Source organism: Artemia sp. Qi Xiang Cuo, chromosome 20 (assembly GCF_049724085.1).
Source record: "Artemia sp. Qi Xiang Cuo chromosome 20, ASM4972408v1, whole genome shotgun sequence".
NCBI classification, from domain to species: domain Eukaryota; kingdom Metazoa; phylum Arthropoda; class Branchiopoda; order Anostraca; family Artemiidae; genus Artemia; species Artemia sp. Qi Xiang Cuo.
This window is the reverse complement of record NC_142813.1, coordinates 29,881,740-29,903,253: the sequence shown is the minus strand read 5'-3', so window position 1 is coordinate 29,903,253 and position 21,514 is coordinate 29,881,740. Positions and strand designations below refer to the sequence as shown.

The window sequence follows — 21,514 nt, the reverse complement described above, 5'->3', positions numbered from 1 at the left end:
ACTTTCTTTATCTTTTGTGTGGAAAACAAAAAACCTTTGTACAGTGTAACATTCCACAAAATTGTTTGCTCTCCTACTCCTTATGTTAAGTTTATGTAAACAGAAATATCTATGTATGAAAATTTTAATGAATGTTGCAAACTGAGCTTTAACAAAGTATTTATATTTGAAAATTAAAGCAAAAAGCTTGATCAGTTTATTTGGTCATCATTTGATGTATTTTGTTTTTATTGTTGGCCACAACCTGAGTATATGCTATGTATCTGGAACCAGGATTGTCAGTTTTCGAGGTTTCTCGTCATGATCACACCTACTCACAACCGCTTTGTAAACTTTCTGATGGGAAAAATCCTTGTAAAGCTGTTTTTACCCCAAAATAGATTGTGTATTGAGTGACTATATTTTCAGGAAAAGGCAGTCTTACAGAAAGCTACTAATCTTAGTGAATCGATTAAGACCCATTCACAATGAGATTTTACTAGTATCAGGAATTAGCTAGCTTTAATTTAGCCGATGCAATTTTTTCGTAAAATTTGTCTGCCAATAAGATAACACTCCGAAAATCTTGGTTTGCTCAAATTAGCTCTAGCAAAATCTCGGCATTACTAAATCTCGTTGTGAATGGACCTTCATCAGTTTTTATCCCTTGTATGTCATTCGATAAACATGGGAAGGGGCAGTTTCACAGGGAATTTGAATGAGCGTTTCAAATTTTGCAGCATGCCGGTCGGACCAGTTTAGATGTGGAACCGGTCAATGCATTGATGGCAGACGAACTTGTGACCGCAACGTCGACTGTCCAGATCAGTCAGATGAAGATGCCGCATTATGTGGTTAGTATTTTTTTAACTTGTATGAACTGGACGTATGTAAAGAAACAATATCTAAATATGTTCTGAAAAGAATGTAATATAATAAAAATTGGAACCAAGTAGGATTTTATGGACTTTATTTATTCACCGCGAAACTTTAATTTGTTTGTTTAAAACTTTCTAAAATAGGTTGGTCCGGTTGGTATATTAAATTTATACATATAACTCAATAAGATAATAGTATTGGGACTTGATTTCAAATTTTCTGGAACCATGGGATTTTAGTTATCGGTGCTAACATCTCGTCAACAGTTAGTTATTTTGATTGTTGTCGAAAAAGACATACCGTAATCGATCCCCCCATCTTCCCCAGGAAAAGAATATTAATCTTTTTATTTAATAGTATTTGACGTCAATTTGTTGTATTTTTTGGTCAAAATTACTAACACCCATCACTATTGAGAAGATAAAAGGGGGGGGGGCATAGAACATCGTTTACTGGTTTTGAGGTTGCTTTCTCCCACAAATTTGTATTGGAAGAAAAGGATAAGAAAAATGAAATCTGTTGAAGGCCTGACGGAATTATTTTGAGCAACAGCCACAATATGTATTTTGTGAGAGCCACAATATCTTCGGTAATGAGATTAATAACACGAAGAATAATTAAGAGTATATTCTAAACCAGCAATAAAGTACTGTTACAAGTTTTATTTATCGTTTCTTGCCTTATAATTGATTTGTTTTTCTTTCACGGTTGCAAGTTTTCTATTTCTGGAAAAATATTATTTGCTGTTATAACTTTTAACACAGACCTAAGGTGATTCTGATTGATTGACGATCTGCACTGAGACCTATTGCCGTTATTACTGACTTGGCCGAAAATAAAAGTGATAAGGTAAAAGAAAAATCACCAAATTTTGATGGATTTTCAGCCGCATGTGATAAAAACACTGGCATTGAAGGCACAAGATAATAATCTGCGTCTCTGCTCGCTTGCAATCCAGAATTTAATGTATTTGAAGAATTGCTGGAGTTAGTTCCAAAGAATAATCCCACGAAAGGACAGAACGTTTTTGATTGTGTTTATCCAACTCTACAATATAAACCTTCACTGGCAAATTTAACTTCTCTTGTGCCTTATGGTGCTTCTTTGATGTGTGGAGAAAGCAGAGGTTTCATAGCTTTACTGCGTAAGCAGCTAACAGGAATTTTTGAAGAGCAATCTTTCATCATATGCATTGCATTATCTATCGAGAATTTTCGTGCACGAAGGTAATAAAGACAGATAATGCTTTGTCGTGTGTGAAAAGTGGTAAATTTTATAAGAACATGACTTGACTTGACTTGCTTTATTTACTACTAATTACAAAATAAACTATATACAAGCAACCGCCCGGGGAAGGCTCAAAAAGCCTGATGAAAGACGGCTGCAATCCTTTAATTCTCAACCTTTTACAAATTTAATTTAAAAAAAAAAGAAAAAAAAAAAAAAAAAAAAAAAAAAAAAAAAAGACCTGAACACTCTCAATTAAACATTGATACCAAAAACTATGAAAAAAAAAAAAAAAAAAAAAAAAAAAAAAAAAAAAAAAACTAAGACATTAATAATGACAATAATAATAAATTACCTCCCCTCTCCCAATAAATATTTTTTTATTTTTACTTAGACGACCCAATGTGTTTAGCTTCCCGAACGCCAATTGGAATATCATTCCAAATAACTGGAGCCAAACACCGAATTTCCAAAACTGCACGTGTGGTGTCTCGGTACTCAACCGTAAAATTTTCCGCCTCTCTAGTCGCATACCTGTGGAGTGAACTATTTACGCGAAAAAAATTTGTAAAAACTGGAGGAAATACATCATTCCAACATCTATAGGCAAAAATAGCAGCTTGGTAATCGCGAATCTGACCATTGTTAAGCTCTCTTAACATGAGGATTAAAACAGCGATAATTTTCTACTTTCCTTGGTAAAATAGAAAGCAATTATTCTGGACGCTCTTACTAGATCGAGCTCCATTGGCTATAAATGCTTCAACATACTGAAGTAGTTCTGTGACTTGGAAGATGAAATACGTCAATTAGGCAGATCACTGCCTAAGTCGCTAAGGCTGATAATAAGTAAAGATGAAAAGTTGACTTTGGGTAACGAAAAGATTTATCAGGCGGACAGCTTCACTTACCTGGGTAGTATTATTAGAAAAGACGGTGGGAGCAGTGAAGATGTTTAAAGTAGAATAGCCAAGGTTCAGGGTATTTTTACACTGTTGAAAACAGTTTGGAAGAATAGGAAGATAAGTCTGCAAACCAATATTATAATGTTAGAAGCTACAGTAATGATAGTGGTCAAGTATGGTTCTGAAGCACTGCCGCTCCGAAAAGCGGATGAAGATTTGCTAGATGTTTTCCAAAGAAATTGGCTACGGATCATTCTGGGTATTCGGTTGACTGACCGTATTTCAAACAGTAGGTTATACGAAAAGTGTGGTTCAATCCTGCTTTCTAGGGTTATAATGGGAGAAAGGTTGAGACGGCTAGGGCACGTTCTGTGGATGAAGGATGACATATTACCAAAGATTATCCTTTTCAGCCAACCGTCTAGGGCTAAACGGAAAGCAGGTTGTCCGCAGTTGGGATGGGAAGATGTCATAAAGAAAGATTTAGAGAAAGGGGGAACTTCCTGGGAGGGTGTAAAGAGAGCGGCTTTGAATAGATTGGGATGGAGGAGAAGCGGGCGTAGCTGTGTCGCTCTCCGGCAACTTGTTGCTTCGGTGAGTTGTTAGTAATAGTAGTAGTAGACCACTTCCATGTTCGGTGATCTATTTTGGCAACAAAATTCAGAATTTATGGTTGGTATTACATTATATTTGAATGATTTCAGTTCTCTTACAAGAAAAGGAGCAACTTATAAATATGCGAGATTAAATTAACATGTTCAGATATAACTTGGTTTTATGGGAAATCTTTTCGCAAGAGGCAAATTTGACACATTTTCGTGCGTGTAACATGTGTAAGTCAAATTCAAAGTGAGTTCATCAGCCTGATCGAATTTCATTAGGTACATTCCATGTTCAAAACATGGAAATACAATTTGTAAAAAAAAAAATAGCTCCCCTGATAGTGGGGTGGGCCGTAAAGACTGACAATACAGATCACTTGTGGCCTATGGGTCGAGAGTTTGTTATTCTCGCTCTAGAAAATTGAACGTCATTCAAAATATTAGATTCAATTCACCCTGCAGTGTCGCAGGAAGTTTGATCTCAGTTCGTTAATACGAAACCCAGAGTTCGACCTCAGCTTTAGCAACACTCTGCAGGGCTTGGAATTTCATTCCGGTGATGAGATTATTTGAAAGCGTCTCTATGGAGACGCTATCCAAAAAAAGAAGAAGATTGTATTCAATTTTAACTTTCATGCAATAAATTACATGAAATAGGTGGTTTTAGCTAAATTGACTAATTGTTTGTTTATAACGAAACCTTTTGTCCTTAAAATTTACATAAAGATGAAGTGGTCTATGGGCCAAATCGGAAGTTTTATTTGTTACCTAGGTGTTATTTATTTTGAAAAAGTAGCTACACTTTTGTCAATTAATTTTCATTCAAGAGAAATTTAGTTCATCCTGGTGATTATAATAGTTTAATTACTACCCTTAGAAAATAATCATTGTTAAATTAGGAAATTACGAACTAAAGAGTGATTATTACGTAAATTTAGCTTGATTAATTATTTCCTTGGGCAAAAAAACAATAAATATTGGAAGAAGGTAGTTTTGTTTCGAATGCTTTGGACACCTATGGCGATCTAATTTTGTTCTAACCGATGACCTGACGTCTTGTCACATCGTCTACCAAGTTTGAAGACTTTTTTCCAACCATTGATTGATCTTTGTTAAACAATTAAACAGGTTGGCCCTAAATTTTACTAGTTCATTTCTCAAAAACAAATGCCATATAGTACAACTGATGACGGTAAACGCATCCTTATAAAAAAAAGAAGTTATTTGCCATTTTCAATATTCCTGTATTCAAAGTTCCATGGCTGCCAGGTATTGTTTTACATCCTAATTATCTAGTTCGTCATTTTCAGATGTAACATGTGGGCCATTAGAATTCCGCTGCCAGAATGGCCAACAGTGCATTCCATCCAATGGGCGTTGTAACGGTACTTATGAATGCCGCGACAGTTCTGATGAGATTGAGTGTGGTAAGCTGTCACGATTGTAATATTTTCCTTAGCTTCCTGGCGTAATCTGCTTTCCTTTTCGGAGCTGCTTGCCTTTTATAAATTTTTATTCCTGGCTTTAGTGCTCAGCTTTAATTCGTACATAATTTCTTGGTTTAAACTATCTTTCACAACAGAAATTAGCAACAATTTCCGCTTAATATTTTTCTTTTTCCGTTTCTTCCCTTCAATTTCTTTGTGTTGACAATAACTTTTTCTTTCTCCCTCGTTTCTTGTTGGGCTGTTTGCTTCTTCTTCTCTGCTTTTTGATAATAATAATATCACTGCTTTTAAGATAAATTAGCTACAATTTCCGCTTAATATTTTTTTTTTCCGTTTCTTCCCTTCAATTTTTTTGTGTTGACAATACCTTTCGCTTTCCCCCTCATTTCTTGTTAGGCTGTTTGCTTTTTCTTCTCTGCATTTTACTTGTGGGAATCCCATTATCCTAACCTTGCTCCTCTAGCTAATTGTCGGAAAGCTGTCGCAGTGGGGATATTTCAAATCTTCCAAGATAACAAAAAGGGGAACGGTGATTCCGTACGATTCATTTAATCGTAATTCAGTAGTAAATAGTGACTGTAATAAAGCACGAACACTGCTTACTGTAATAAACCACAAGCCCTGTTACGTTACGCTTCCCAGAATCCCTCAAATCCAGATTCTGAACCTTTCTAGCAAGTGTTCAGGGGTTGGTGATTTTCAATAAGTTTTGTCTAGCAAGTGTTCAGGGGTTGGTGATTTTCAATAAGTTTTGTATTGATTTCAAATAATCTCTAAGAGTTTTTCATCAACCGAAGTTTTTGTAAAACGGTCATGCTTAGAAATTCGGATGTATTCTCTGATTCAATATTTTTGTGCTAAATTACAAAAATTAATTTATTCTAACGCGAAGATTTTGTTCCTTTATTTAGACCAATTCCCAAAATCCCACGCAAACGAAAACTACAAGGAAAGATGTTCCAGTTCTTAATATTTTTGGAATTTGTTTCATGCAGCCTATAAAGCATCGAGTTTTTGGAAATGCGATGCTAGGTTGCTTTCTTAAGAAGCATGTAGACCCTCTCAAAAAAGGGTGGAAGGGGTTAAAAGCAAGCTTGAACTTCATTTGAACTTATTTGAACTTCAGATCGAAATTTCCAAATGTTGCTCCTCCTTTTCAATGCAAAACATTGCGTTTTCGTTCCTCTTGTGTTTCTAAGAGTGAAAAATTTTAAATTATTTGTCATGAAAACTCTTATAAACTGAAATGGAGAAAGAAAAGATGAGAACTGGTACATCTTTCCTTTTAATTGAAGGTACTATATTAGATTCACTTCTTGACAAACGTATTTTCGATTTTATCGTTAGAAAGCAATTAAAAGTAACTCTTTCCTTGAACACCTTGTCCCATTTCTCTTGGAAACTATAATGTAATAATTTACCTCTGACCTACCGATAAATGCTAAGAATCTATAATTGTTAGATGTTGTTTTTCTTTGGCAAAATGTTGATGTTTTGGACTAGAAAATAGAAAAAAAGGGTATAACTGAAATCGGTACTTCTATACCCCGGGTCCGGTATTTTTGGACCTAAAGTTGGGGCATCAGCTTGTTAGTTTCAGTACCCAAGAAAATTGGAACTATTTAAATCGGGGATGCTGGTTACTAATTTGGGTGCTCATGAAAATCAGTTAAGTAATTTAGGTGTCAGGATAGTGCATGCGATGGGTGTCAATGCGATCATTACTACAAAATCCCACTTGGCTTGAAAAGCTTTAGTAAATAACATAGAAGACAGAAAACAGGGTAAAAGTATCGTTCATATACTATATCCCTCCCCTCCCCAAGAGCAAAAAAATGTAAAGTCATGACAGTGAAAAATGTCTGTCTGCTGCTAAGTATTCTTTGCTTCCCATCCAAGGGAAAATTGCAAGCCAAAATTTCATAAAGGTCCTCCCTTCACTCGAAATATTCACGCCGATTAGGGAGGGGGAGGAGATTTAAAATTGTATCCCGTCTATTTTAAAATTACTTTTTTTATATCTTCATTTTTTTTTTTAAATCGGAAAAGCCACCATCATAGATTCGAAAATGATATGTTTTGAATCTTCAATGAAAAAGAAAAATTCGGAAAAAAATCTCTGTCCTGACTACATTTTCGTGAATTGGCGCTACTGCTAGGAGTTAAATAAACAAAAAACATCAGTAATTAAATCCAAATTACTGAATTTTCCTGGAGTACCAAAATTACTAACCTGCTATCCTGACTTTAGATGCCTCTGGGTCCAGAAATTAGCAAACTTACTACCCTAATTTTACACCTCAAAGAAGACCGACCCGGGCACCGAAGACCCAATTTTAGTGAGAACCTAGGAAAAGAAATTTTTATTAAGGGGAATTCTCGAATGTACTTTTTTATTTAATTTGACCATAAGCATTATTTTAGCTTCGAGATTATATCTTATCAGCCTAGCTTAGAAAAATCTAGAGTTTTGTTGTTCTTTTTAACTCTTAATAAAATAGAGATTTCCAAGCATTTCTTTTGCTTGCACAAGTAGGGATGAAGCGAAACGGGGAAACTACTCTCATTTCTTACTTCTTTTATAGCCTTATAAAAAAGTAAGACAGTCGCCCACGTCAAGGCTCTATAAACAACTTCACAAACAAGGTCAATTTTTTTGCCAGCTAAAACTGTTTGGATTTGGGATTGGTTCCTTTTATGCTGAAATTATTGACTTTCACAACTGACAAATGTAAGAATTAGTGGATAAATTTAAATTGATTTTTAGCGGGTAATTTGATGTTGGACCCTAAATAAATAATATTAAAAATTTACAGTTGATTTAAAGTATTCAACTTGTATCTATGTAATATTATTTTCAAGCCTCAAATTTATCAGCCTAGTTTAGAAAACACATTTTCAGAGCAAGTGCCTCTAAATTCTACATCTGATAGCAATTAATTTAATTTTGTAACATATTGAAGTATTTAAATGATCATGTAATTATTTCTTTATGCGTTTAATCTGATTATTATGACGATCCAACCTCATGTTATAAGTTAAGCAATATTATTAGGTGACTAGAATTATTTCAGTTACGAAAAGAATTATAAATAATAGCTTTCTGGTTTACCTGTGTCAAAGAAATAGATACTCACATTATGAAAATTACATACAAATTATGTAATTTTACTGTAAAACATCAAAGCATATTAAGTAATGAAACGGGTTTCAAGCAGGTTTTACGGTTGATAGAAAACTTTTGCAAATATTCTATTTTGAACCTTCAGCATGGCATTTTTTAGTGAAAATACCAAAAAAATGTATTTTTTGAATAAGGGGAAGGGGCAAAACATTTAGGGAGGCAACTGTCCCTCCATCCCCAATTAGCGCCACTACACCTTTCCATTATGCATTCTTATGTATTTGTCTGTCTATGGGTTTGTAATCGTCACCAGTCAGAGCAACTTGGAATTCACGATTCCTTTCCTTGCTTTGATCAACTATTTTGGTAGCTATGGTAAGTGCTACACATTTCTCCTTCGTAACTGTTTTAGTATTGCTTTAATGCTTCTGCTTACGCTTATTGCTTGACTATACGTGAATCGCTTACTGCTGAAGGGAACCTTGTCCAGAAATCCAGATTCTTCAGAAGGAAAAAATACTGCTTTTCTATGGGGAAAAAAGATCTAAAAATAGATACACCTAAAGACTTCCTCCTTACTTCTATCCGTTAACGATTCGTTGGTTGGATGGACGGAAATAGAGAACATTTTCCATAATGTCATGAAAATCTATTTTGAACGTAAATCGCAGTGGCGATTTCAACTATTACCCGGTCCTGTAAACTTTAAGCGTTGTCTTCATATGCCTTTTCTAAACGAAGGTAGCCACGGGACGTCGAAAGATCGTTCTGGATTTCTCTTCGTTAAATCTGTTTTTATTAAGAAAGAAACAGAAATTTTACTGAAGAAGCGTTTTACGGCCTTGATACTACTCAAACGTTAGGCAAAATCTAATCTTGTATAACTAACATGATGGAAAGTCCGTGCAAAAGGCGAAAGGAAAACGAACGGTAAAAGAAATTATCCAGTCTGTAAAAATTGACAGAGATCGAATTATCAATATTTCAGGAAGCTCCTCGTTTAAGTAACTTTAAAAGTAAATAAAATATATTCTGAGTATCATTAGTTTTAAGTGCACGGCAACGTTCTATTGGTAGTCTTGGGCATTCGACCCAGAAACTTGTTGAGCTACTTCCAGACATGGAGGTTTTATTTACATAGCACGATACGGGTCCAAAGACTGATTTTCTTCAGTTTTTCCTATCCAAGCATCGGGTATCCACGGCTACTAAGACGACATCTAAGACTAATAATATCAAGGCACATTTTATTTAGTTTTGCTTTACCGACAGAAAACCAGTAACTTGTTCCTCGCGTAATATTTGTGTTTCTGGACATGTGTTATTCCTCCATATCAGGGTCCAAAGTCAGATTTTAATTTATTTTTATCAATAAATCATTTCTTAAGTCACTATCGCTATGAAGAATCTTTAGAAACTATGTCATTTGCAACCAATCCCTTCCTTTAATTTTTGTGAAACTTATGCTTCTTCAAGCTTGGACTCCATGCAGTTCTGGTGAATTTCGGTGTGAAAATGGTCCTTGTATTCAAGAAAGTCTGAGGTGTGATGGAAAAATTGACTGTCCTGAATCCAGTGATGAATTAGATTGCCGTAAGTAATCTTAGAAAAGTTAGACCAGGATATTTAGGGCTTACATAAAACTAAAAACTCATCTGTAACAAAAGTGAATTTATCCTCAAAAGGTAGTTCATTCATTTGTGTTACCGAATTTTCTTACGATTCGTAGCAATCAACAGCTCTCTTTTCAGTAATGTTGTTTCCGAATTTCTTTATTTTATTTAAAACAGGTGGAACTTTTTTTAAATATAACTCTCATAAGTCTGCTTGTTTTAAAATCTAAATGGCATTGATAATTTGAGAGTTTCTTAGCAAGGAAATAATCTTCTGAGGTTGAAATATCTTTAACTTAATAATCTATAATTTCTTCGGAAAAGAAAATAAACCTGTTCGAAAAAAAGAACAGGTTGACATTGCTGCAAAAATAACCTAGTTGGAGGTCCTGTCAGTTCGTACCTGTGTTATAATAATAATAATCATAATAATAATCAAACGCGTTTATATTTCTGGATCTTTCTTTGTAAAAACGGAAATTCCCAGGAATGACGTGGATAATTCAGAAGCTTTGTGTGCCAAAGTAGTAACTCATTCCAAATTCTAACGTCAGCGTTGTAATAGTAAATTGACTGAATTTCTGGTATTCAATGGACACTCTGTAAAAAAAAAAAAAAAAAACAATAAGAAAATTCAGACTCAGTGAAAGGATCTTATAGATCCATATAGATGGAAACTTAGAGTAGTAAAAATTGTTTTTAGACTCGTAATTGAAGGGTTTGCTCAAGTATCCATTTGAAAATCCCACTAGAACGTATTCCCTAGAGTCACTGACTGATCATTAACGTGTACTGTGTACTGTATCTATGTATTTGCGCAGATTAAAAATTTTCGAAGTAAATTATATCACATAAATATGTTTAACATCTGAAATCGAATACATTTTTAATGTTTTGATATTATCATGTTATACTGCTGAATTTGATCACTTACAAAATGGCGCTGCTTATAAGGGAAGTGTTTGCCAGAGCTTAATAATTTTATCATTTTGATTTTCAAGAGGTTTCATAGAAACATATGTAGAAGCCGTTTGAAATAGCTTCTAACTGTGATAAGACCTAAAATACCTTCTGTTAAATCTTCAAGGAAAACAATGTTTAGGGTAGGTTATTTTATGAAAACTGTTTTGTAATTTTGAGCATAAAAAATATTGACTTTTACTAATTTACTGTCTTTTTTTATCGAATAATACTGAAGAATTTCATTGAATTAATTATTCTGTCAAAGAGGATATTTTCATCAAGTTTCATACAAAAAGAAATAATCAAGGAGCATCAAGTCTAAAAATGGATTCATTAATTCATTAGTTTAGTCCCCCAAAATTGCCGCACGGTATAATCTAATCGAAATAAAAAGACATTTAAACATTATGAAAACAAGAATTGTTAATACATTTTAAAAAAGGTGATATTTTGTAGTCTCATATTACGTCCCATCCCAGTGCCTTTCTATCATCAATATCCTGCCCCGGAAAAAGCTGAACCTTTAATTTATTTATATTTTCTTCTTCACAGCCACATCTTCATCTGATGGATTGAATTTGAAAACTTATCCCAGTGACCAAACAATAAAAGAAGGTAAGAAGCTTTTTAGATTCCTATTATCAGCTGTGACAGCCTTGACAAAAGTGATTCTTTCAATTTGATTTGTGTTCCAGATTTCAAACGATTACTAATCATTGTTTTTTCATATCGAATAGGGAATAATTTTAATTAATCCATCATAACACCAATCCTTGTATGATCTAGGTGAAGGACTAATTATCTTGACTTGTCATTCTCAATTATGGAGTAACCAAGGATTAGCCTGGATAAGTAGTCCCTCGGCTTTGGGAACATGGTCTTTTATTTCAAAGCCTATTTGCTTTGTAGAGTTGCTAGAAGGAAGAAAGTCTTTGAGCTACATGGCCAACCCAGCGTAGGCTTTACAGCAGACTTAGTACCGCAGCAACATTAGCATGATTTATTATGCAAAATTATGTGATAATTAATTCAAGAGACACTGCTGCTTCTGCAGGATCCTGATGTTTTGGAGAATATAAGCACCGGTTTTTTCAGTTGTTTGATTCTAAGAGTGTTACTTGTGAATTTATAAGACCAGCCATTTGCACTTATGTAGGCTAATAATATATAAAGTGATGAAAATCAACTGCAGGCTTGTTTGTTAGGCATGATAAAGGGAATTTATTCAACTTTCATTTCAATTTTCTTTTTTATTTGAATAGAATAGTCTTTGCTTTTGAGACGTGAGGGACAGATGGGAGTGCTAGTCACTGTCTAAACTTTTGAAACTTCTTTATTGTTTCATATTATATGTTCTTTTAACACTGGAATCGAAAATTGAATATTCAAGACTTTGCTAGGCTTACCTCTAATCTTTACTAGGATTAAATAAAAAAAACAAGTATTTTAAACTGAAAGTAAAGAGCGACATTAAAACTTAAAACGAACAGAAATTATTCCGTATATGAAAGGGGCTGTCCCCTCCTCAACGCTTCGCTCTTTACGCTAAAGTTTTTTATTGTTTTAAAAAATAAAGTTTTGAGACAGAGTCAAACTTTAGCGTAAAGAGCGAGGCGTTGAGAAGGGGACGGCCCCTTTCATATACGGAATAATTTCTGTTCGTTTTAAGTTTTAATGTGGCTCCTTACTTTCTTTTTAAAAAACGTGTTTTTTTTATTTAATTTCTGATCGTTTTTTAGTTAATGCAACTTTTATTTTGGCTCACCGTCATTGAATAAGTAAACAAAATTTGCATAAAATTTTTACTTTTCTTATGCTAAATGGCTGTCTCTAATTTGGGACGTAATTTACAAATTAACTTACGTAACGAACTTCTATATTCGTATATTTTTCTTCTGGCAAAAAATACAAAGTTGCAGATTTTTGCAGATATGAGCTTGAAATCTATGTAATAGGGTTTTCTGATACGCTGAATCTGAAGGTGTGATTTTCATTAAAATTCTTTCACTTGTAGGGGATATTTCCCCCCTCTTTAAAAAATCAGTTAAATTTTCTCAGGCTCGTACCCTCTGATGAGTAATACTAAACTTAATAAAATTTATATATTTAGAATCAGAATTATTAATCCAATCTTTTGATACATTTATTGACATCAAAATTCCGTTTTTAAAAGATTCGATTACAATTGAGCCGTATCGCTTGTTTTTTTTATTGTTTTTTTTTTATTACGTACATGTTATTACGTATATGAGGGGGTTCTCCCCTTAGTCAATGCCACGCTCTTTACGTTAAAAGTTAAAAAAATTTTTAATTCACTAACCCCAGAATCACAAAGGCCGTTTAATTAGAATAGATAGCTCTTTTGAAAGCACAAAAAAAACTGTAGTGTAAAGAGCGAGGTATTGACTTGGGAGAAACCCCCTTCATGTACATAATAATTTCTGTTCGTTTTTAATTTTACTGTTGCTCCTAACTTTCAGCTGAAAAACTTGTTTTGTTTTATTTATTTTCTGATCGTTTTTAAATAATGCTTGGAAATCCGGCGCCCCCTTCATAGAAATGTCTCTTACTCCAAAGAAACATCCTCCACGGAAAAATTCTCCCGAGTAACCCTCTCCTCCAGCCCCCCTCCCACCAGAAAAAAATCCTTCCTGAAAATGACTGTATACTTCCCAGTAACCAATACAATATGTAAGCAATGAGCAAAGTTCATAACTTGCAGCCCTTCCCCTGGGAACTGTGGGGGACTAAGTCATCCTAGAAGACATATTTTTTTATATTTTCGACTATGCTGAACAAAATGACTATCTCAAAATTTTAATTGGGTTACTTTGAGAAAAATAATGAGTGTGGGAGGGGGCCTAGTTGCCCTCCATTTTTTTGGTCACTTAAAAAGGGCACTAGATATTTTAATTTCCGTTCCAATGAGCCCTCCTACGATATTCTAGGACCACTGGGTCAATACGATTACCCCTGGGGAAGAAAAAAAAACAAAAACAAATAAACACGCATCCGTGATCTTTCTTCTGGCAAAAAAATGGAAAATTCCACATTTTTGTAGATAGGAGCTTGAAACCTCTACAGTAGAGTTCTCTGATACAGTGAATATGAGGGTGTGATTTTCCTTTAAGTTCTATCACTTATAGGGGGTGTTTCTCCTTTTTTCCAAAAATAAGGCAAATTTTTTCATGTACATAATTTCTTATGGGTTAAACTAAACTTAATAAAACGTATATATTTGAAATCAGAATTAAAGTATGATTCTTTTGATGCATCTATTGGTATCAAAATTCCGTTTTTTAGAGTTTCGGTTACCATTGAGCCGGGTCGCTCCTTACATACAGTTCGTTACCACGAACTGTTTGATAACTTGTCCATTATTGGCTTGTTTGTTTAAAGCTTAAAATTATTTGATGATTTCTAAAAATGAGCTAATATCTTTTTACGTCAGTTTTGGGTGAAGCTGATTAGTCTCGGTAACTTCAATTACATTGAGAGAGGAACGACAAGAGGGTTTGATTGATTGTAGCTGGAAAGTACAATAGCTCGTATGTATTAGGCCTAAGTACAAGAATATTATCGCTGCGGCTATGGTAGGAAGTGAGGCTATCTGTTGGTTCAGTGTGGAATTAGAAGTTTAGAAGGATTCTATCTTCCCCGTTTAAATTGATGGTTTTGATGGACTTTGTCCTAAGAGACATAACAAAGGCTATAAGAATAGGTTCGAGTGTCCTTAACGAAAATGTTGGCGAAATGAATGAAGGTTGTGGAATCTCAGGATAAAGAAATAGGCTTGAAAATCGATGTTAAGGGACTAGGAATTAAGTCGCTTAGACTAGGAATAAATGAAGATGAATTGATGTTAGGTAACGAGTAAATCGATCAAGTGGACAGTTTTACTTATCTTGATGGCATTATTTGTAAAGAGGGTAGATGTAGCGAAGATGTAAAAAGTAGAATAGCTAAGGAGCGGGTTTTTTTATGCATCAAGTTTGTAGAAATAGGAGAATAATTCCGCGAACAAGGTTAGAATATTGGAAACCACGGTAATGACTGTGGTCAAGTATGATTCTGAAACGTTGGCGCTTCTGCAGGTCGAAGAAGATATGGTTGATATTTTCCAGTGGAATTGCTTAAGGGTAATTTTATATACTTGTTTGACGGGTTTGATTGACCATATCTCAGACAATAAACCGTACGAAAAATTTAATCTCATCCCATTTTCTAGGGCTGTAATGAAAGATAGCTTAAGGTGGCTAGTACACGTTTTACGGTTGAAGGAAGATAGATTGCTGAAAGTCGTGCTTTTACCCATCTAACTTGGACCAGACAAAAAGCAAGGTCGTCCCTGAAAAGGGTTGAAAAAGATTGGAACTTCTTGGGAATGAGTAAAGGCTGAAGCTTGGGCAATTGGGATGGAGGAGTAGCGTGTGCAACTTTCTTATCATAGGGTGGATTGGCACTGCAATAATTCGTTATTAGTACTAGTATATATCGTATTAATAATATCCATGATTTTGATCAAATGATTTACGCTACACAAAAGTAGACAGTTTTGTGTTTTTTGTTTCGATACCTTCAACTCAGTAGGATACGATTTGAGCGAGAACCGCTTGAAAAGAAACTATTTAGTTGAATTTTATTTTTAAAGCAATTTTTAAAATAAAGCATTGATTTCGATTACCTTTTGCATACCGTCTGATTGGTTGTCAAAGTGCTATATAATATTACATTCATCTTTTGATAACAAAAATGAAACATCAAGACCTTATTTGTCTTATTTGTATGCCATATAGCAAGCATGGTACCCAAAATTTGCGTTTCACTTTCAAATTAATAATGTTTTTTTTTTCTATGCTAGATTTTGCTTTTTCTTTGGGAATGCCAGGTATAACGGATTATTTTTAACATTTCAAAATTATGATAGAAAAAAGTCACTTTGTGTAGATTTGTTCTTTATATTTTACTATGACCTTAAAAGGCGTTCAAAAAAAGAAAAGAAAATATTAAATCTTCAAATTGCGTTTTATCTTCAATAATGTTTTATTTTTTTTATTCTATGTTTTGCTTTTTCTATTTTTCGTGAAACAAATGTCAACAAATGTCACTTTGTGTCAATTTGTTATTTACATTTCACAGTGACGTTAAAGGACATTCAAAAAGGAAACGGAAATCATAATTTTTTTCTATTTAAGAGGTTTTATTGCTTGACAGGTGCATAGCCTGAATAAATATTATATTTAATTCTAAAATTTCTTTTCTATTTTTCGCTGCTCTGCTGCAGCTCGTGTTGGTAAGTACTTACACAATACCCTTTGCTTATACCTATTAAGCATGTATTTACTTATGACTCCCACATTTTGCTTTCAAGCCACATCGTTGGTGATGAAAAATTGGGTTCCTTTATCCCTAAATTACTCCTTTTGATAGGAAAAAGATACTTTTTCCTTGAAAAAGTCTATCTCTATTCCAGCTTGAAAAGTTTGATATATTTATAGAAAATGCTCACTGATAAATTTGTTTGGAAAAAAGCTCTTCAATTCTTTGTTAAATATCTAAAGTATTTGATATTTTCTTTGAGCATTTGATTGGCTGTTTTCTTGTTTGTGTTTATTTCATTAGACTATCTATTTTCTTTTCTACCTATTTTTATCCAAAACAGTTTCACTTTTGTTTTTATTTATCCTCATTGTTCAATTTCTTATCATAGCTAAACTATTTCCCCCCTTTTTTAACCAACACAAAACAGATATTTGATCTGTGTAAAATAAAATTTCAAATTTGATAATAAAATTAAAATTTCTCATAATAAAATTAAAAATTAAAATTCATTAAAATGATAATAAAAAAGATAATAAAATTAAAAATTTAAATAAAATTAAAATTTCAAATTTGATAATTTTCAAATTATCAATTTTTTTTATTGTCTAATTTTTACTTGGCTTTAGATTTTATTGAAAGTTTTCACTATCAAAACCCAACATGTTGAAAATCTGTTAAATAAAAGAGGATCTGTAGCAGAATACTTCAAAGGTTTTTTGTTTAACTTTTTTTTATTCTAATGAAAATTATGAGCTTTCAAAATGCGACCTAAATTTTCTAGTTTAATTTTATTAGACAACCGTTTTGAACTGATGGCGTTTGACGTTTTTCCGTTGGAAAGCTTAGCTTAACATTTTCCGTGTGTTGGACTGCTAGCGTAATTCTATGTCAAGTCACTATTTCTATGTCAAGCAAGTCACTATTCTTTTTAACTTATTGGCTTTCTAAGTTATACTTTCTAAGTTTCTAGCTTATTTAAGCTTTCAATTATGTTTTATCAGTTTAATAGCGTTCATTTTCTCCTCAACTTGTTAACCTTTCTCGTGTATGCCTCTTTTTTATGTAATTATTTCAAGTATCATTTTTGTCTTGCTTTCATCGTTTCAAGCCCCCTTTAATTATGCGGATGAGAGTGAGTTTTAGAGGGAGAAGGAGTGGTGGTGGGGTTAGGAGAGGAGGGTAAAAAGAGAAGGAGAGTGACAGTTTTATTTCATTCTTAACGGGAAAAATATTGCATAAGAAACATACCCCTCAGGATCTTTTACAAGTTGTCCTGATTGCTTATCGTTTTTTTTATGTAGGAGAAATCTTAATGTCAGTTTTGAAGAATTTCCGTTTTCCTGGGATTTCCAAAGAGACTCCTTGAATGAAAATGTCATGCTTCTGTTAATAATGATATTATCTTGTATAAATTGCTTGGGAATTAATTTAATTATTTCCCCTTTCTCTTGACTCGCTTGTCCATAGTGTCAATACTTGTGACGGATTAAGATATTCAGTTATCACAAATTGTTCTCCTTCTTTCTTTAGTTAATTTTAAAATTTGTTTCAGAAATAGTGTTTGGAAGACAAGAAAATTTATGTTAAAACCTAAATTAGCAGAAATGAATGATATAATAAGTCAAGCCTTAGACTAACAAAGATTACTGTGAATGAAAAAAAGAAATCCAAAACAACTAGAAATTAATAATATAGTCAAACTGGTCGCGGTAACGAACTGTAAGTAAGGTGCGACTCGTGCTAATAGTAACCAAAACTCTAAAAAGGAGTTTTGATAACCATATTATACATCAAAAGAATTCGCTTTTTATGATGATTTTAAATATATAAGATTCGTTAATTCTAAAGTTATCCAACAAAAGCTACGAGGCTGAAAGAATTTGCTTGATTTTCGAAAAGGCAGACACCCCTGGAATGGCAAGTGATCTTGATGAAAATTAAAGCATCACTTTTAGAATGTCAGAGAAACCTATCGCAGAGGTTTTAAGCCGCTATCTACAAAAATGCGAGATTTTGGAATTTTTCCTGACAAGGATGATCAAGGTTTTCTAGTATATATATTCCCAAGGGACAAGAATTTAAAGATTTCCACGAGAATTTAAAGTTCCAGTGTCTTTTCAAGTAACCAAAAAAATTGTGCCATAGGGAAGTGGCATTTTCGGCCATTTTCTAGAGCAAAATAAAAATTTTGGTCAAAAGACGGCCAAAAAGTTTTTGAGTGAAAATTTGGAGATAGCAACTCGATTTCAAACTATCGAAAAATTGTACATTGAGCTTCCCAGTTTCAGAGACAATATGGCGCATTCGTTCCTAAAGATGCACGTTGTACGTACAAACTAAAAGCTAAATTGGACATTTATTTTAGGCTTCAGTCGACTAAAATGCGAGATTTGGGATTTTTTCCTGACAAGGATGATCACGGATGGGTGTTTTCTTGTATGGCTTCATAAAACTGTGCATAATGTTGTATTACTGTGAGAATAATCCATGGAGGAGGGCCGGTAGATCTTTGTGTAGGTGGGGAGGTTGTACCTGAAGCCTCAAAAAGTCCGTTTTATCGATATCTACCTCTCCAATTTCGTTTAAAAAAAAGTATGGTAATATTGGTGGTTGCTAATTTCTTTTGAATATATGCAAGTAGACAAGTTGTGTGCCAGTGTAGAGATAAAGGCCAATTTGAGCTCCCTTTCAGTGAGTCAACGGTTCTGGTTCGCCCCTTCCACCCGGATCCACAGGTAGAAACGAACGACTAGAAATGTCAAATACCATTTAAAACAGCTCGCTATATTACCTCAATTTTCTTAAAGAAAGGTCTGGTTAAATTTACCGTTGCTTATTTCTTTTGAATATATGTAGGTAGAGAAGTTGTTTTCCAGTGTAGAGATGAAGGACCAATTCGAGCTCCGGTTCAGTGGGTCAGAGGTTCTGGCTTGCCACTTCCACCTGGATCTACAGATAGAAATGGACGACTAGAAATGCCAAATATTCAGGTTTGTAAACCATTTTTTTTTTCCAAGATACGAGTTGTGTTAATTTAACATATATATATATATATATATATATATATATATATATATATATATATATATATATATATATATATATATATATATATATATATATATATATATATATATATATATATATATATATATATATATATATATATATATATATTTATATATAATTTCGCTGTTGGCCAAGTTTTTGCCCATAGAATAATGGCATTTTAATCTTTTCTTTATGCTCTATTATTTTTTAGTCATATGTTTAGTGTGCTGCGCGTCAAACGCAAAGTTAATATAGAGGTTGTGTCATTGAATAAGAATTAATCATGACACGCTGATAGCGGTCTCATATACATACCCACTGATCTTGGCTTGTTTAGGGGCTATTAAAGATTTAAACGAATGCAAGGGCTAACTTGGGTTGAATTAATATATTTTGACTTGTGGCCCAACGAATAGGTTTAGAAACGCAATTTTTTTGATAATATGTCATTAATAGGTTGTTCGTAAGAAAATATTGTTCCATTATTTGGTAATTTATCCTCTGCAGCAAAATACTTTTGTGTTGAAAAATATTTAGAACATGTTTTATTTATGTCCACCAACAAGGCTAAAGCTCTAAAATCAAACAGTTCGTGGTAACGAACTGTAAGTAAGAAGCGACCCGGCTCAATGGTAACCGAAACTCTAAAAAACGGAATTTTGATACCAATAGATACATCAAAAGAATCAAATTTTAATTCTGATTTCAAATATATAAGTTTTATCAAGGTTAATCTTACTTATCAAAAATTACGTGCCTGAGAAAATTTGGCCGATTTTCGAAAAAAAGGGGAAAGACCCCCTGAAAGTTATTGAACCTTAATGAGAATCACACCATCATATTCAGCATATTAGAGAACTCTACTGTAGAGGTTTCAAGCTCCTATCTACAAAAATGTGGAATTTTGCATTTTTTGCCAGAAGAAAGATCACGGGTGCGTGTTTATTTATTTTTTTCTCCCAGGGGTGATCGTATCGACCCAGTGGTCCTAGAATATCGTGGGATGGATCATTGGTATGAAAATTAAAAGTCCTAGTGCCCTTTTTAAGTGACCAAAAAAAATAGAGGGCAACTAGGCCCCCTCCCACGCTCTTTGTTTTCTCAAAGTCACCTGATCAAAATTTTGAGATAGCCATTTTGTTCAGCATGTTCGAAAATATTATAAGTATGTCTTTTAGGATGACTTAATCCCCCGAAGTTACCGGGAGGAGGGCTGAAAGTTATGAACTTTACCCAATGTTAACATACAGTATTGGTTATTGGGAAGTATACACTACAACCGTTTTCAGGGGAGATTTTTACTGGTAGTGAGGGGGGGGGGTTCGGGAAGGGACGTACGCAGGGGGTGGCCTCCGGGCCCGGCCCTCCCCTGAAATCTCACGATTTTTTTCATTTTCCCATCATTTTCTGATTTTTCTCACAGAATAATGGGTTTGAAGGATTTGGCCCCCCCTCGAAACAAATTGGCCCCCCCGAATCAAATTCCAGCGTATGTGCCTGGGGTCGGGGGTTATGTAGGAGGATCTTTCCATGAAGGAAGTTTTCATGGGGGAAGGGACATTGCTAGGAAAGGGACGCCGGACTTCCAAGCATTATTTAAAAAAAGATCAGAAATTAAATGTAAAAAAACAAGTTTTTCAACTGCAACAGCAGCAACATCAAAACTTTAAACGAACAGAAAATATTACATATATGATTGGGTTCACCCCCTATTCAATACCTATCTGTTTAAGCCAAAGATTTTTTAGTAATTTCATAAGAGCTGTCTATTCTAATTAACGGCCTTTGTGATTAAGCGGTCATTTTTAAAGAATTGGAACAAAATTTTAAATTTCGTTTGAAGAGCAAGGTATTGACTAGGGGGTGAACCCCCTAATGTATGTATTAAAAATCTATTAATATAGAAGTTCGTTACGTAAGTTAATTCGTAAGTTACGTATATTTATTACTAATAAAAACGTTCGTAAATAAAATGAAACAAGTTTCGAGAATGCCATTTAACCAAATAAAAGTAAATTAATTAGAAAATTTTGTTTTAATTATTCATGTACTGTGAGCCAAGATCAAAACCTGAATTAATTCAAAAGCGTTCAAAAATTAAATAAAAAAAACAAGTTTTTTCAAATGAAAGTAAAAAGCAACGTTCAAAATTAAAGTACACAGTAATTTGTCCGTATGTAAAAGAGGTGGGCTCCACTTCACCGTCTCGCTCTTCACGCTAATGATTTACGGCCTCACACTTCTATTTTTTTTAAACAATAAAAACTTTGGCAAAACGAGCGAGGCATTGAAGAAGGGACATCCCCTTTCGTATACGGGATAAATTCCGTTCGTTCTAAGTTTTAACGTCGTTCCCTACTTTTAGTTTAAACAACTTGTTTTTTTTTTATTTAATAGGATA

General features: G+C 33.7%; 1 protein-coding gene across 1 annotated transcript in view; it reads left to right on the top strand.

Moving 5' to 3' along the window:
* trol (terribly reduced optic lobes) overlaps positions 1–21,514 on the top strand; it is a 369,703-nt gene that overhangs the window by 159,655 nt on the left and 188,534 nt on the right. Inside the window, exons 23-27 of the mRNA XM_089106068.1 lie at positions 720–833; positions 4,903–5,019; positions 9,641–9,757; positions 11,293–11,355; positions 18,919–19,052. Coding sequence (XP_088962194.1) covers positions 720–833; positions 4,903–5,019; positions 9,641–9,757; positions 11,293–11,355; positions 18,919–19,052 — 545 coding nt within the window. The remainder of the gene's footprint in view (positions 1–719; positions 834–4,902; positions 5,020–9,640; positions 9,758–11,292; positions 11,356–18,918; positions 19,053–21,514) is intronic.